The sequence below is a fragment of the Brachionichthys hirsutus genome, chromosome 18 (assembly GCF_040956055.1).
Source record: "Brachionichthys hirsutus isolate HB-005 chromosome 18, CSIRO-AGI_Bhir_v1, whole genome shotgun sequence".
NCBI lineage: Eukaryota > Metazoa > Chordata > Actinopteri > Lophiiformes > Brachionichthyidae > Brachionichthys > Brachionichthys hirsutus.
In genome coordinates this window covers 3,943,227-3,958,912 of record NC_090914.1, presented here as the reverse complement: position 1 = coordinate 3,958,912, position 15,686 = coordinate 3,943,227, and the positions used below count along the sequence as shown (strand labels likewise).

The following is a 15,686-nucleotide window of genomic DNA, read 5'->3' as shown; positions in this document are numbered from 1 at the left end:
TTAAGGTTCAGAATTTAGCTTTGGACATTTCACTTTAATATAGACTGAATGGGAGCTGATATCTTTATACTGCTAAAATACACTGAAACATGTCATGAACAGTATTTATTGTAGCATCTGTGTGTTGTACCTGCCCTCCTCCATGCCCAGACAAACACTGGGAGTATCCCCGGCCTTCGCTGCGGGGACGTGGCTACTTTCTGAGACCCTTTCGCCGTTTTCTAGGATTTGTTCTGCAGGAATGTAGGCCATGCACAAGATACGGGACTCCACATTGAAACACTCGGTCACCTTCGGACTAGAGTTCTGCATGGCCACTATGGATATCTGGCCCATCTGGTTGGTGCAACTTGCAACCTGAGCAAAAATAAAGACTCGAGATCAATATGCTCCTTATGACAATCTAAAAAAAGATTGAAAACCACAAAAATCGGAGCTGACATTCGTTTTATTGTAAATTGACATCATTCAGCAGCAGCTTATAAATGATCTCACTGCAAAAGTAAGGCGCTAGAATGATGTTTGCCCTTCTCAGCTCGTTCTCACGGGCGCATTAGACATTTTATTAATTAAGCCGAAACTTACCACATGCCCTGAAAGCACATTATAGTAGAAAAGCAGTTTAGTTCTCAGCTCACTTATCTAAATAGAATAACACAAGTCCAATTTAATTAAGATCTCTTTCCATCTGCTCTTCAGGGTAAGGTGCCAGAATTACTGCAGAACCTATAAACTCCGGGATAAACTTTCCTTTTGATTATTTGCTGGAATGAAAAGCAACACATGGAGCACTGCGGCTCACCCAGACGCATCCGTGACCCACGACGGCCATGTCGGCTGTGCTCTCTGTGTTGATGTGGGGCTCTGGGTTATGAACGGCGCATTCCACCTGCCGCACAAACGGGAAAAAAAACGCAGGACAGCAATAACAGGTCAGAGTAGCGCGTGCACCGAGTCATCATGTGGAGCCTCACGGGATAATAAATAAGTGTTTCTTGTGCCACTTGTTTTTAACAAGCGTGAAGCTAAAACAATAAAGACCTCTAACCTTCTAAAATGCAACGACCTGAGATAGCAACAACTAAGAACGAAGTCTTTCCTGTCCTTGTAACTACTACTTGTTTAGTTTGGCAACCATCGCTCACGGTGTCATCTGATCAGCGTCATGTGAGAACCTTCCACCAAAACAAACACAGAAGCAAAATTCATTCTTCATGCGGCCGTTTGCGTGAAAGTCTGCATTTTATACTTCTGTATTATTCTGTCATCAAAGCAGCCTGCTGACAGTGTACAGGCTTCAAACCTGCAACCGTTACAGAATTTGGACAAGACAACAGGCACAAACACTCAAACTTTGACCTGTGTTCCTGAGCCTGTATTTATCAGTGTGAGGAGGATCTGTACTTTTCCGTGCACTAACCTCTGCTGTCTTTTCAGATTCTCCCCCTGCAATCGGTTCATTCCAGTCACCCGTGCTCCGTTCATCACCTGCAGCTCGTCTCCCATCAGCCTCCCACTCTGTCCGTGCCACACCTCGCTGCCAGATAGTTTAGTGATGATTCCTACTTTCCAGATTGACGTCCTGTGTTTTGACCCTGCTTGATTCTTGGACTCTGCCTACTTGCCTGCCTGATCATCCTGATTACCCGGCTTGTGCCTGATTATTGGAACTATCGTTTGGCCTGCCTTTATCCCAATTTGTCTGCAGGATTGGACTGACCTTTTGATGAATAAAGCTCGGTTTCTGGTTGTCCCTTCTCCTGCCGTGCATTTGGGTTCTCACCTGCCGTGGCTCCTGACAGCTGCTCCCGACTTCAACGTCCATTTTACTTTTACTGTCTGACTTAAGTCTGCCAATCTTGTTAAGTGGTCACACGAAGGGAGTGTTCAGCTTTGATAATCCCACCCAGGCTTTCCCAAAGTACTGTGTAATCACAAAGAGGCAATTTGTGCAGCACAAGACCTGTTAAACATGACAGTTCTACTGGAAACAGATGAGACTAATTTAGTACTGATATTATGGTGAGAAATACAGACACACACATAATTTAAGGACACCACATTGTAAACAGGCAGCAGACAAAGACATAAAGCAGTTCATCCACACAGAGATCAACTCCACATCCTCCCAAATTACTAACGCCATGCTCTAACTAAACTAACGCCCATGGAACCCAAGCACTGCTCCCATTTGAAACTCTGAGGAAAGCGTCCTACTTTGAATTCTTGCAGTTTGGACATGACGACAGGCATCTGTCGAAGCAAGAGAGGATGCTTCTGCTTTTTGATCTGATTCCCATCCTCTTCTGCAAAGAACCAGCCCTGCAGGTTGTCCTCCACTGAAGTACAGCACAAACAAGGAGCGCCTGATTTAATAACGTTGTTACACACCGATTTAATAAACTGCAAGTTATGACTTCATAAAAAATAAAAAAAAGCAATTAAAATGTTAAGGTTTTAAAACATATTTTAGCTTTGATTTAATTGGCTTCTGGCCATAACGTTTCTGGGTAATCACCAGACAATGGATTGAGGGTTAATAAATCATAAATAAATTAAGCAGTCGTGTTGTATAACTGCAGATCAAATAAAAACCAAATGTGCAGTGAGGCAGTGGGAGTGAACAGACAGTACCTAGAGCCAGCTTTGCCATCTGGAGGTTACTGATCCATGACTGTTTGATGGCTGGGCTGAGGGTATTGAATACTGCACTGAAGTAAGTGGGTTTACCAGACCTGCAAATGGACAGGAAGACAGTGAGGAGGAAATGCCTGCCTTTAAAACCATTATGTCCTCATTGGAAAGATATTTCCTCTGTAAAACTGCAACAATACATAGAATTAACAGTGTTTACGATTTATGTCAATTAAAAACAACACCAAAACTGGCCTCTACCAACAGCTCAGTAGACGAGTGTGTTTTCACTGTGTGTTGTCTGGAAGGCATCGTTCCTGCCGTCTTCTGTGTGGTATAGAGGAAGGAATGAGAGAGGCACAGCTGTGTTTCCCAAACATGCCCGTGGATTATCTCACCAGCAAGGGACAAGGGACGATAGACGCGTGCAGTGAAAGAGCCCAAAGAAGATGCACCCTCTGAGAGCCATGTGCAGACTAGATTAGTGTCAATGTGTGAAACAGCTGCAGTGCCGAGCAGCCTTTGGTCACAAACATCAAGCGCATTTCCTCCCCTGAAATTGATGCATCGTTTCAGAGCTGGCAAAGAAGCTTCTTCAACCAAATCTCCAAATGTGTCGGAAATATTTTTCTGTAACGCTATAAGCATACAAGCGCTGGGGCGGGATGCAAAAAGGAGGGTAAAAGGGGATAAAGACAACCCTAGGATAAACATGCAAAGGGGGTGGGGGGGGGAGGACTGAAAGCTGCTACAGTGCTTGATCGGCTAGCTAAAGAGGGGTGTGCTTGTCTGCAAAACACAAACTTGTCTTGTTTGCCAGGCAGCTGGAGTTGGATCCGACACCGGTCGGCAGCCCTGATCTCCTCCTCTTTCTTCAGGATCAGCCTCTGGAGGCCAGACACCCAGTCCTGGGCCACTGTGGGGTTAACATTCTGCAAACATGAATATTAGAGAGAGAGGAAGAGCAAATGAGAAGGAGAGAAAATTATATTTTAAACACGAGAAGATAGAGGAACAGAAGTAAAAGTACTTCAGGACATTTAAACTGCAATAACCCCCATTTACTCGGCACAATCACCATAAATATGTTGCAGTTATGGTAATAATGTCGTTTACACTGAATGACACTGACGATGCCACAAAAGATGAAATTCAGCATAATAATTTGGCCTTTAAGAGACATTAATGATGCGGTCTACTATTTGGTCTTAAAGCTGCAGGTCATTATGTCCCGGTAGTACATGAGAAAATCCGTCTCCTAGTGACCCGCCTCATGCTTTTAACAGTCCGGAGGCGTGTCAACACCCAGCCTGGATGGAGAGGGAGGGAGGCTGTACTCAATCGAACTTTCAAGATCTGTCTCCGCCGGTCTCGGTCTTAACGACTGCGGCTTCAAGGAAACCGCTTGGCTGTGTACGGCATGCATTTTTCTCTTGCCTCTTCCTTTCCCCTTAGTCTCTCCATCCCATCCTTGATGTCAGGGACACGTGTGACAGACCTACCTGCCCTGCACAAACAGCCTGGAACACATGCTACCAGGCATGACCGGTCCGTGCGTATGTGTGTGCGTGTGCGTGCCATATAATACGGTAGGCTTAAGTGGTGCTAGTCATGAATTAAGAGACTCATAGTTTCCAGGAGACAAATTTCTAACCCTGGCACATTCCCCGGCTTCAACACTGTGCGTCTCCTGACGGCCCGGTTCTGGTGGACCTTTGAGGGGAAATGTGATAAATGGGTTCTGAGGTACGCTGAGGGAACATTTATCCACGTCAACCTTTTTCCAAGCTTCCAAGAATATTATTAGCTTGTATCATAATTCAAAGATCCACAGATAAGCCAAAATAACTTGGCAAAAGATGGATTTAGAACTCGTGTTTGCATTTGTGATAACAAAGTTCTGACTTGATTTATTTATTTTTATTATTAATTCCATATGAAGCATTATGAACTGATGCTTATCTGGATTAAATATGAATACTTTTCCCACATGCATTTCAATCAATTTTCCTAATCAATCACTGAAGACAAGGAATGCCTGATAAAAGTAGTTTAAGCGATGCAACTTGAGCTCAGGGACTCAGTGCAGCTACTCAGTACCTGGTAGTTGCCTTTAAGGCTGCAGATCATGCTGGAGATCTGGTTCACCAGGCTAAGGTCATGGATGAGGTTTTGAAGATCTTGGTACAACTGACCCGGGCCCATGTAAAGTTTGTCTACGCAGAGATACACAAAGGCCAAGCATTAGAACAAACAGCAAAGTTTATAGCAGAATAAAAATAACGTTTACTGGCGTGAAGCTATGCAGGGTCCAAAAAAATTATATGCTGAGATTCTTTACAGATAAAAGGACGCAGTCAAGCTGGATACGAACAGAGCGATGAATAAAGCCAGTCGGATGAGAGGTCGTCAAAGTCGGACCGACAGACAAACATCAATAAAAGTTCATCAGTGTTTCACAGGGAGGAGTGACAGCTCTGCACACACACACACACACACTGCCCCTTTCACTCCCTCTCTTTGTCTTCTGTTGGGATAGTCTCAGTCTGTCTGGAGCTCCATCTCCATGGAAACCCCGGTCAGCCCTCTCCTGAGGGTCTCCGACTTGGGGGACACTTTATGCCTGCATCTGCATCACCAAAATTCAAGTTGGTAGGTGGTCTCGTGTCGCCCTCTGGGTTTGTACACAGGCTTGCAGCAGACTCGGCAGTGCTTTGTCATCCCAACCTGAGCGCCAGTCATGTTTCTTGGTTTTGGATTTCATGGTCAGTTGGCTTCCCTACACATCTGTAGGTTACATTTATCTGTTTCAAACATTAACAAGTGCAACATCAGTGCTGTGTGTCGACCTGTCTGCCTCCTCCAGTGGAGTTATTCAGCTTTCACGGCTCCTCTGTCTCGATAAAGGCTGACGCACAAGCGCTGCATTGAGGTTAGGGCAGAAATGCTGAATAAACATTTCGTCTTTGACTCTTTGTGTGTGTGTGTGTGTGGGGGGGGTCGTCATGCTGAGAGCCAGGGCAACTGCAAACATTCATTTATGTAATGCAGCATACACACATTTAAGGTCATCGCTGCTTAACAATAAAAGTATAACCGAAGTGTCTGCCTTAAAATATTCCTGCATTTTATTTGGCTTAAAATGAACCAAGCGCCCAACAATCTGTCTTCTGTAAATGCTTATCCTGTTTAGGGCTGCGGCCCATCCCAGCTGACACCCCGAATGAGTCTCCAGTTAATCACAGCGCATCAAGCAAGCATGCAGAACATAAATTACTGTCTGTTCATCGGATGCCATGTGATCTGTGTGTGGTCTGCAACATGGCTGGGAACATATTGCCACTTTTGTCCTCTGATGAATGCACGTATATAAATGTGCATCTGTGGATCAGGAGTTCAATAGCTTTCAGGTGCATCAGCTGAATTTGTAGAACGGATAATAGGATGCAAGGTAGAGACACAGAGCAAGCAGGCACTGTGTAACAACTTAGTGAATGGCTCTTTGTGAGCGTGCCAAAATACCACAAAGTTTTTTTTTGTTTTTTTTAAACAAAACAGGCCAGGAAGAAATCAAACCAGTCATCCCAGCAATTACACACTTCCTAAAAAACAAACAATCTACTAGTTACACACTGAGAGCAAGAAGCAGCGGCTTAGCTTAAAATGACCACTCTGCATGGCGCTCTTATTGCTGTGCTGCGTGGAGAGGAGGTGAACTCAGCAGAGGCAAACGTAAAACGGTGACATCATACAGCTGGAGAGTCTTTTCATTGGCAGGCTGGTCACCCGAGTGTTTTTGGCTGAAGACAGCGGGCTAAGAAACAGTTGTTTCCTTTCGTTAACCGTTCATGGACACACACACACACACACACACACACAGAGGTGACGCTGGTTAGAGGATGAATAAATCAGAGCAAACTTAATGAACAAATGTCAGTAATTCTTGCCGGACTAAAATTCAGTCAAGAGACTTTACGGTTCTCTACACCTCTTAAAGCACCAAAGTGAAATCAGAGGTGAAAATTAACTCCTACCTTCCCGAGCACTCGGTATCGTATACGTAGAGTGAACACGACCTTGCATTATGCGCTCATGGTTAAGGTGAAGCTGCCTCCCAAGGACAGTCCTACAGCCAGAGCAGATGTCACTCAGGTCTGTCTGCACCATCTGTTAGCTACGCTTATCTAAAAAAATCAGGGGGTAACAAGCTATGCAATGGGGTCGGCACCAAATTTGTCATGTGAAGGTAAAGGACTAAAGGATATAAAAGGCAAAGCCACCCTTTGATATTTTCAGTGCACACAGCAGGGGTTACAGAGAATGTTCTACTTCTCATGCTGCCATCTGTAACACAATCTCACGCTGCAGAAGGGAATCACAAGTACACGAGCGCTGTCCCGCTTAAAAGTAATTTCGAATTGTTAAATGTGAACAATCATCAGAAATGGTAGAAAAGATGGACACGAGCAAAAAACACATGAGAACGTGCAAAGAAGGATTACGTATTTGTGTTACAGACGTCAGATTACAGGGAGAGATTGAGAGTGAGCGAACGCGAGATTCCAGACAATAGTTCAAGGGTAGAGTATATCTCAGGGCTTGTGGTTCCAGCCTGCTTCCAATGACAATAGTGAGAATTTGACCTCTGCTTGAATAGAAAGACAGCCGTTGGGAAAAAGTGAGCTTTTATATTGCAAAAAAAAAGCACGTAAGCACAAAACGGAATACTAGATGGTAAACTGCGCTGCTCTGAGCATTAAGGCACAACCTCTCGGGGGTTTAGCAGCTGACTGTAACTCAATGGAAAGACTGAAATCACTGAACTCGGCAGCCAGAGGACCAGAGGATTTGGAAAAAGGAGAAAAAGAAAGAAAGCAATCTCCGTGCTGTAGTGTGAAACCCTCTTGGTCCCAGCTGTTTGGCACGCTTTTACAACCTCGCTAAATTAACTTGTGCAACCTTTTGGAATGCAGTTCATCAAGAAAACAACAGCGTCATAGAAAGATTTGTACACAGACTGCAAAATCATTTGTGTCACCGTGGTTCATACTTGGTTTAGCATTGATGACCACCTTCTCCCCAGAATGAGGTGTCGGGTAGTGGCTGTTATCGGCCATGTCCTCGCTGGAGCCAAACTCTACCGCCTCCACGAAGCTTAAAGGCACGCTCCACTTCAGGAGGAACTTCTGGTCGAGCAGCGCATTGCCACTGCCACTCCCACCGCTGTCCTGACATCTGAACAAGCAAAGACAGGAAGAGTAAAGCACAACGTAGAGCTCTGTTGGTTTATTTGAACGCGCCCCATGTGGCGTAAGATGTATGCTCTGCACTGAGCGAGGAAGAACACGACTGTGAGAAAATAAGAGGCCGTGTTGGTAAAAGTCACTCATCTAGAAAACCAGTCAGTCAACATGTGTTTCCAAGAGGCGGAGTGATGGCAAAACCGTTATAAGTATAGGATTGAAGAAGCAAAATGGGGGCTTTCCCATCCCTTTTGGCCAAATAAGCTCCATCCTGTGGGCCAAAATCCACGTGGTTAAGTGTAACCCCCCAAGTTCACCAGTAGCATCCGGCTTTCTCTACTCTCCTCGTTCACTTTAAGACAGATGTTTACTGGCAGAAAATCATTTTTGCATTTAGCATTCCCTCCCAGTAGGCAAAGTGAACTCTAAAAAGAAAACCCACAAACACAACAACATAAGAGGATGGGAGATCACAGGTTATCGCAACCAAGAGTAGGAACAGGTCTGTTTCGCGGCGTCTTACCGGACATTGGGCGTGGCACACATGAGAACATCGTTGAGCAGGAAGAGGCGGCGCTCTTTAGTTTTGACGATTTCACCACGCTCATTGTAGACAGTCTCCACCATATCATCTGAGCGAATCAGGTAGCGGCTGCCATTAGTCAGAAGCTATGGGAGGAGGACGCAGTGTCACCTAACAGATGGCATTCAACCCGTACAGATACCAAAAGCACTTGTATGTACCTCAAGGCTTAAATTACTTTGTACAAGAAATAAATACTGGAGCGTTTCTAAATCTCATAATTACATCTGGTCAGGCACTTTTCTCATATATCATGCAGTTCCTTCTCCGTGCTTTCTGCAACTCTCGAGTGGGGAAATACCCACCTTTGGGTAGCGCCATAGAATATACAACTATCGACAGTGACCCTGTGGATTTATAGACTTTTAGGAGGAGAAGTCCTCCAGCCTGTGTCGGGAGTCATATATACATTTCTAAACGGATGCACAGAGTGGGTGGCTGCAGAAAGACAAATAATTAGACATGGGGGGGGGGGGGGGGAGCTGGTGTTTGTGCACAAGTGCTAAGAATATGCTTGCCAGAGAAAATGTGAAGCAAAAATGCCAGCAGCCACCTAACGCTGGGAGAGAATGCCACTGCATAACGCTCCAGAATCAAACATCTGCCAAATATTTACACACCGACTGAGCAAATACTTCTATACTTTAAACACTTCCTCAAAAAAAAAAAAAAAAGGCTCATCGCAGACCTTGTTGAGGTAGCGTTCGTTCATAGCCTTTGCAATGTGGCGGATCTCGCAGCGCTGATCGGCTTCCCTCTTCCTCTCATTGAGCTTCTCGGCCAGTGTCTCCAGTTCGGTGAGAGCCATTTGCAAGGGCAGCCGGTCTGCATGACCGACCGGTGTGTTTTTCAGCATGTCCTAATAAGTCACACATTACAGGGTCAGCCATTGATTAACCACACAGAGCCAATCTCAAAAGGACTTTTAACTACCGGTGGTTTCATTAATGGATTAAAAACCTGCATCTGTGTGAATCTGCTCCATTTGAAGCCATGTAGCGCGCTGCCTCCGCTTTCTTTGTCACAAACTTGACCAATATTTAATAAAATAAATTATGCAGATCTTAAGTCCAGGCATTATGATAACTTAAACTTTTTTGATTGGTATTTATAGCCATTAAACTACTGTTATTGAGGCAATCGACTTAAAAACAATCAACCCAGTGTCCCACATGTTATCTAAAGCTTTCTGCAGGGAGACACGGGAAAAGTAAATATTCCAGGGCAGGATTAAAAGAGATCTGCAGAAAGCATTTCCCTCATCCCCCCCCACCCCCTTTCAGTCGTCGTTAAAAAAAACCCAAAGCAAATTAATTTGCTTGTGTGGAGGTCCCTCTGCTGGTGAATGCACAGACTGCACTTGTCTGGTAGGGGAGTAAAAACATGATCTGGTTATACCTGCAGAAGCAGAATGAACTGTGGGAACCGCTGAATAGGTTTCATCATCAGGCCGTACAAAGTGATTCGGTCACAGCTGGATTCCTGGCGATGCTGTGTGTGTGAGAGAAAAGTTACTGCAGCGCAGTCAGGAACCAGTCAGGAACCAGTCAGGAACCAGTCAGACCAGTCTGATGAGCAGGACTCGACTAGCAGAGCAGAGCTGTGACATGTAAATAAACATTTTGCATAATTTGGGTCATTTAGCACTTCAATAGCAACTGATTCAGCACATCCTGTACTGGATGGGTTTAGACATTTTTGCTGTCAACAAGATGAATGAAGGAATGGACTAGATGAATGCACAGCAATATTTTTACTGAACACTCGAGAACAAAAATAAACAAACTAGCATGCAGATACATCATTATATGCAAGAACCATATCCCTGACCCTGCTTACATACTGCACTGCAATTCCAGTGTTAGTTTAACATTTGGTTAACTGTGATACTGTGTCTCTCAAACCTTGAGGAAGTCCAGAAAGCCAGGTTTGGAGGCGCACGTTTTCCTCACTACAGCCATTGAGGTGCTGAAGTTGTTCACATACTCGCTGTAGGCATCAAGCACCATGGATTTAGAAAACTGTTGAGAAACAAAGGCACTTTAACACACTTTCCAACTGGCAAGAACATAGTGCATGCCATGATTTGGAATCAGCCGATGACATTGTCCCGTTAGTGTTTAAATCTTGCGGTTTTATCGCAGGATGAGGATTGAGAGGTGAGACTAGGCAGCGTGGCGACCACAAATGTGTCTCACTGCTCCTCTGACGTCGTGCTAGGGGTCAGTCTTTAGACAGAAACAAGGAAATGGGGATGAAGACTGGAGGAGAGGGTGTTTTTTTGCTTTGCCCAGTTGCCAGGCAGATAAAATTAGGAGGAGTGTGGGGTAAATACTAGAAAAGGACAGACTGCAGCTTTCTGTATCTGAGCTTACCGATGCCACAAAGACATCCCCAATCATGTCCAGGCTGTCCCACTCGGCCACACGGCTCGCCAGGGCGATCTGGAACAGGAAGTGGCATTGCAGGATCTCACGCACACGATAGAAGGTCATCTTCAGTTTCCTGTCGCTCAGCAGCCTTGGTTCAATCTGGGACAAGGGCTTCTCGTATTGCTGCAGAAGAAGAAGAAGAAGAGATTGTGCACTGTGATTAAAAAGCACTTCAGAGTGTTAGAAATTAGTGCCGCTACACGTGCAAACCTCTAATATCCTCTTCAGTGCATCAAGGTAGTTCTTCTCACTCTCCAATATTGATCCCAATATGCATCTTCTCACCAGCTGTAGAAGATAATAACAAAACTTGGCACATTTTTTTAAAACAACAAATTCCTACATTTGAAGGACAAAGTTTCTACTACCTGCTGCTGTGAAAGACCCTCAGGTTCTGGACACAGCACTGGCTCAACGTTGAAACAGTCTACCTCGATGAAGAGTTCAGACTCCTCATCCTCATAGCAAGTTGACTTCCTCTCTTTAAACAGAAATAAAATTGACCGTAAAGCCACGTGGATAAAAAATGATAAATGATAAACCTATTGTCAAGGCGAAGGGACAAAATGCTGCAACACTGGTTTAGTAGAAACACAAGAAAGAAGTGAAGGGCGAGCCGCACCGTTGAGGAACGACTTGGTCTTGATGAAACAGCGTCCCTTCTTCACTGCAGCTTTCGTTTTCTCAAGGCCATCTTTGGTACCTTCCTTCGCTGCCTTTACCAGTTTTTGCATCTTTGATAAAAAAAAACAAATGCACAATTAACTCTAAAGGCATTTGCGCTTGTTTTCACAGGTGATGAAGATGAAGCTTAGATTTCCATCTAAACCTATGGTTAAGAAGACTAAGCTAAGCAGGAAAAGGGGTTTTAGAGGAGGGAGGGATGAAGGTAAACATAAATAACAAAGGGGAACCCAAGATGACCAGAGGATGAAACAGTAACCGGGACACCAGTTTAAAATAATTGTTCACACTAGCATTACAAGATCATCAATAAATGCCGTAAATATTTTGTTAACTCTTAAGCTTTTTTTTAAAAGTTAATTTGAAAGCATCTTCAATTTTTGCTATCATCATAATAAAAGTACCAACCGCTGGTGTCTCAGTTTACCATCGAATTTACCATCGAATGAGACATAGAGACTAGATGCAAACCCAACACCAGTGCCACCACCACCACCAAGTCATTCGCATCGCAGCCGGATCAGGGTGCCGAGTCGGCGAGAGGCTCGTAGGGTGTTTGGGCAGACTCGGAGTTGGGGGTCGGGACTACTTTGTCGAGCACAGCTCAGGTAGTTTACCTTATGCTCGTGTTTCTGTTTTAGCTGCTGCAGCTCTACCGTTCCCACTGTATTTGCCATTAGATCTTTCATCTTTTTCTCATAGTGTTCTTTCAAGCGTGACAGATCTTGAGAGAGCTAAACAAAAGCAGAGCAATCATTATTGGTTATGTTTTTGGGAATGAATGTCAGAGCCAGAGCAAGGTCATTCAGTCTTGATCACCAGCCCGAAACCTCCTCGCCCAAAAAGAACTTCCTTTTTATGTAACCCTGTTGAACCGTGCGTTGAGGGAGGAAGGACTTTTCATCTTTTTTTTTTTTTTTAAACACACTGTTGCAAAACACAATATTGACAAATGCACAGACATAATGGAAACTTCATACATTCTGACAATAACTCAAACCACAATAACAGTTTTACTTTTGATGTCTCTTGTCTGATTTATTCTGAACTATTATAAATTTGAACAAAAATAACAACAGTATAGCAAGAACTGAGGGTGGCTCCATCCACTCAGAAGGGAAGTTAACTCCAAACCTCAAATATATATATATATATGCTGAAATAAAAGGATTTATTTTACCCTTAAACAAGTTCATGACCACTGGCATCAAATATGTGGATAAAAGGAGGGTAGAATGGAAAACAAGTCATCTCGCTAGATTCAACAATTACTAATGAATTTAATACATTCTTCATCCGCTGTTGGCTCCACCCACCTACAGACAAGGTACTGACGGAGGAGTTAATTGGCTATAACGCTGAAGGATAAACGTGAGGTTGATTATTATACTCACATGGATTTTCCTTTGGGAGGGGTTTCCTCTCATGAAGGCGTGGGGCAGGCCGTTCTCAGAGCGAGCCTCCCCATCGCTGGCCTCATCGTAGCTTTCAAATTCGCTCGAGCTCCAGCCGTTGTCCAGGGAGCTGTGGCCGCCGCCCTCTTCGCCACGTTCAACGTCATCGTAGATCATCTCATCTGGATCTATATGAAAGAGCAACCAATCAATAAATCCAAGGAATTTTTACTGAGAGGAATTCAGAACTGCATTAATTGAGCATTTTAGTTTTGCAATTGCAACAAATTCTAATTTGCCATTTTACTCAAATCACGAGCTTCAAAAAGTCTAACGTAAACGGAACATCTACCGCAATGGACTGCAAACTACAGAAAGTACAGAAACTACTTTGAAGTAACATCATTAAGCAGGACTCAGACAAAAAATACTTTAAAAATGCACAGAGAGAGAAGACGAGAGAAGTGAAAGTGAGCCGCAAGACTACAGACGGAACTAAAACACTGAATTCATGCAATGTGAAAATAAGACATTTGTCAAACCTGTATTGGAGTCAGAATTGTCTCTGGGTACGTCATCATAAATCACCTCATCTGGATCTGAAGCACACGGCAATAATCAATGGATTACTTCTGACCTCATGTAATAAACAGGAAGTAATGTGGGAGTGGTCTAATAGAAGATCACACACAAGGATCCCCGCTTCCTCAAAAGAACACAGAATGAAGTGTCTGGGAAGTCACTTTGGCGCCAACCCCCACCCCCTACCCCCCATCTGGACTGAATGTAGAGAGAGATTATTCCTTACTTTCCATCCATGCTGTGTTTGCAGGATCGGATGCCCATTTAGCTAAAGCATCCTCCTCTCTGATAGGTGGATAATCTTCACTGAAAACACTTCAGGAAACAAAGACAAATAAACAAAAATTATAACAATACAAATATACTGTATATTTTTGTTGTTGTATAATGAAAATAGAAAAAACAATTTGCATCTGTATCATAGTCGTAATAATCCATCAATTACGGCTAAAACGAGGGCAGCAATCGTTTTGATTGCAACTTAACTGTAAGATGTTTTACACACATATTGTGAGTCATGACACAAGTTGAACATTTGCTTGTGCTGTGTGACATACCTGTCAACAGATGTGCTGCCAGTCCCAACTACAGTAACTGATGGAGGACAAAGAGAAAGGATTACACGAGGGAACCAACACATTTCCATGATTCAAACACAGGAGAGTGAATCTGAGAACACGGAAGGCCTGAAAATGATGAAATACCTGGAAAATCTTTGTTTATAAGGACGCAATTATTAACAGTTTAGCAATGAAGCAGCACGATGGCGCCAGGATTTAGAAACTGTTGTGACTTTCTTTATTTGCCACCAGGGGTCACTGACGACTCTTTTCAGAAGATTCATCATATTTTCTTAGAAATGTACTTCTGCACATTTCACTTGGTAAACCAAACTAGAGAATTTTCCACAGACATGCCGCAGCAAAGGTAACAACTTTAGCTAAACGTATAATTATCAAAAATAGCTAGATAAACGGTTATGGAAGAATCAACTTTTAGAAAAAGAAAAAAAACATCCGAGTAGTTTAAGCTGGTATAACAAATGTAAAGGTGATAACAGTGTAATTACTACTCCACATGCCAGATCAGAATCATGGAGCTGGACTCAACTACTGCGAGAGAAACCGGAAAATCCTCACAGCCAACTCATATCTTTGGGGAGGGCTAAATTTAGTCGCTACTTCCTTGTGGAAAGGCTTCAGGAAAAGCAGCAAGGATGTGGGACGGAAGCAGCTGAGAACGCAGATACGTGTCAGGGCCTTGTATCTAAGTGTAATCAGGAGAACTCTTCAAGAGTGCTGGGGGCTATCCCAGCCAAATGGGGGGGGCAAAATGAAAGACAAAGAACCAATCACATCTGTGTGATTTCCCAATTCCGCTGGCTCTAACTTTACCGTCCTCATCCATGGAGAGGTGTCGAATGATGACGGGCGTGGTGTAAGCCGGTGTGATGAGTGGAACACTAGAGGGGGTTGCGTAGCCACAGGGCACTGGGACCGAGTATCCGGAAGCAATGCCAACGGGGCTGGCGGGGGCATCTCGGGCTTCTCCCTCCTGTTCCTCGGGCTCCATTGCCGAGGAGGCAGAGGTGGAGGGACCGCGGTGCTGCTCCGGCTGCAAGGGAGCGATGTCTATCACGGAGTACGGGTTGACTTTGCCCTGGGAGGGGGTCTTGGGGACGGCCTGTGGAGGGGGAGGATCGTCAGTGGATGCTTCCTGGCCCTCGCCGCCTACAGAGGGAAAATAGAAGCATCACAGTCATTAGAATTGTGGAAAGGTTTCATTGCAATCACAATACTTGCAGTAATGCATTACAAAATATATGATCAGCTTAATAAAGGTGATTTTGATGTACTCAGTTTAAAACTACAGAAAAAAAACCCATACAGATAAAAAAAAAAGACGGATTTTGTGAGAGATGTTGCACAGAAATCCTCTCTCAGAAATCTTTTATTTCATTCGTTCATTTTCTTTGATCTCACAAACAACAAAATCGCTGAGGACTTAAAGGCTTTAATGAACTTTTTGAATATGTTTTTTTTTAGCTTAAGAGCTTCAGAATGACGATACTTTTGGTTCTGAGCTGCTCAGGATACGGAGTCATTTCTCATGATCGTCCAAACATCAGGCATGC

General features: G+C 44.0%; 1 protein-coding gene across 1 annotated transcript in view; it reads right to left on the bottom strand.

Moving 5' to 3' along the window:
- Positions 1-15,686, bottom strand: part of arhgef10 (Rho guanine nucleotide exchange factor (GEF) 10) — a 35,550-nt gene that overhangs the window by 9,553 nt on the left and 10,311 nt on the right. Inside the window, exons 4-24 of the mRNA XM_068751657.1 lie at positions 14,947-15,282; positions 14,110-14,146; positions 13,779-13,867; positions 13,513-13,569; positions 12,971-13,158; positions 12,194-12,310; positions 11,515-11,626; positions 11,261-11,373; positions 11,103-11,180; positions 10,836-11,015; positions 10,365-10,481; positions 9,859-9,951; positions 9,149-9,319; positions 8,401-8,546; positions 7,685-7,869; positions 4,735-4,850; positions 3,439-3,566; positions 2,635-2,735; positions 2,218-2,339; positions 803-889; positions 131-357 (exon numbers count right to left, since the gene is read on the bottom strand). Coding sequence (XP_068607758.1) covers positions 131-357; positions 803-889; positions 2,218-2,339; positions 2,635-2,735; positions 3,439-3,566; positions 4,735-4,850; positions 7,685-7,869; positions 8,401-8,546; positions 9,149-9,319; positions 9,859-9,951; positions 10,365-10,481; positions 10,836-11,015; positions 11,103-11,180; positions 11,261-11,373; positions 11,515-11,626; positions 12,194-12,310; positions 12,971-13,158; positions 13,513-13,569; positions 13,779-13,867; positions 14,110-14,146; positions 14,947-15,282 — 2,800 coding nt within the window. The remainder of the gene's footprint in view (positions 1-130; positions 358-802; positions 890-2,217; positions 2,340-2,634; positions 2,736-3,438; positions 3,567-4,734; positions 4,851-7,684; positions 7,870-8,400; positions 8,547-9,148; positions 9,320-9,858; positions 9,952-10,364; positions 10,482-10,835; positions 11,016-11,102; positions 11,181-11,260; positions 11,374-11,514; positions 11,627-12,193; positions 12,311-12,970; positions 13,159-13,512; positions 13,570-13,778; positions 13,868-14,109; positions 14,147-14,946; positions 15,283-15,686) is intronic.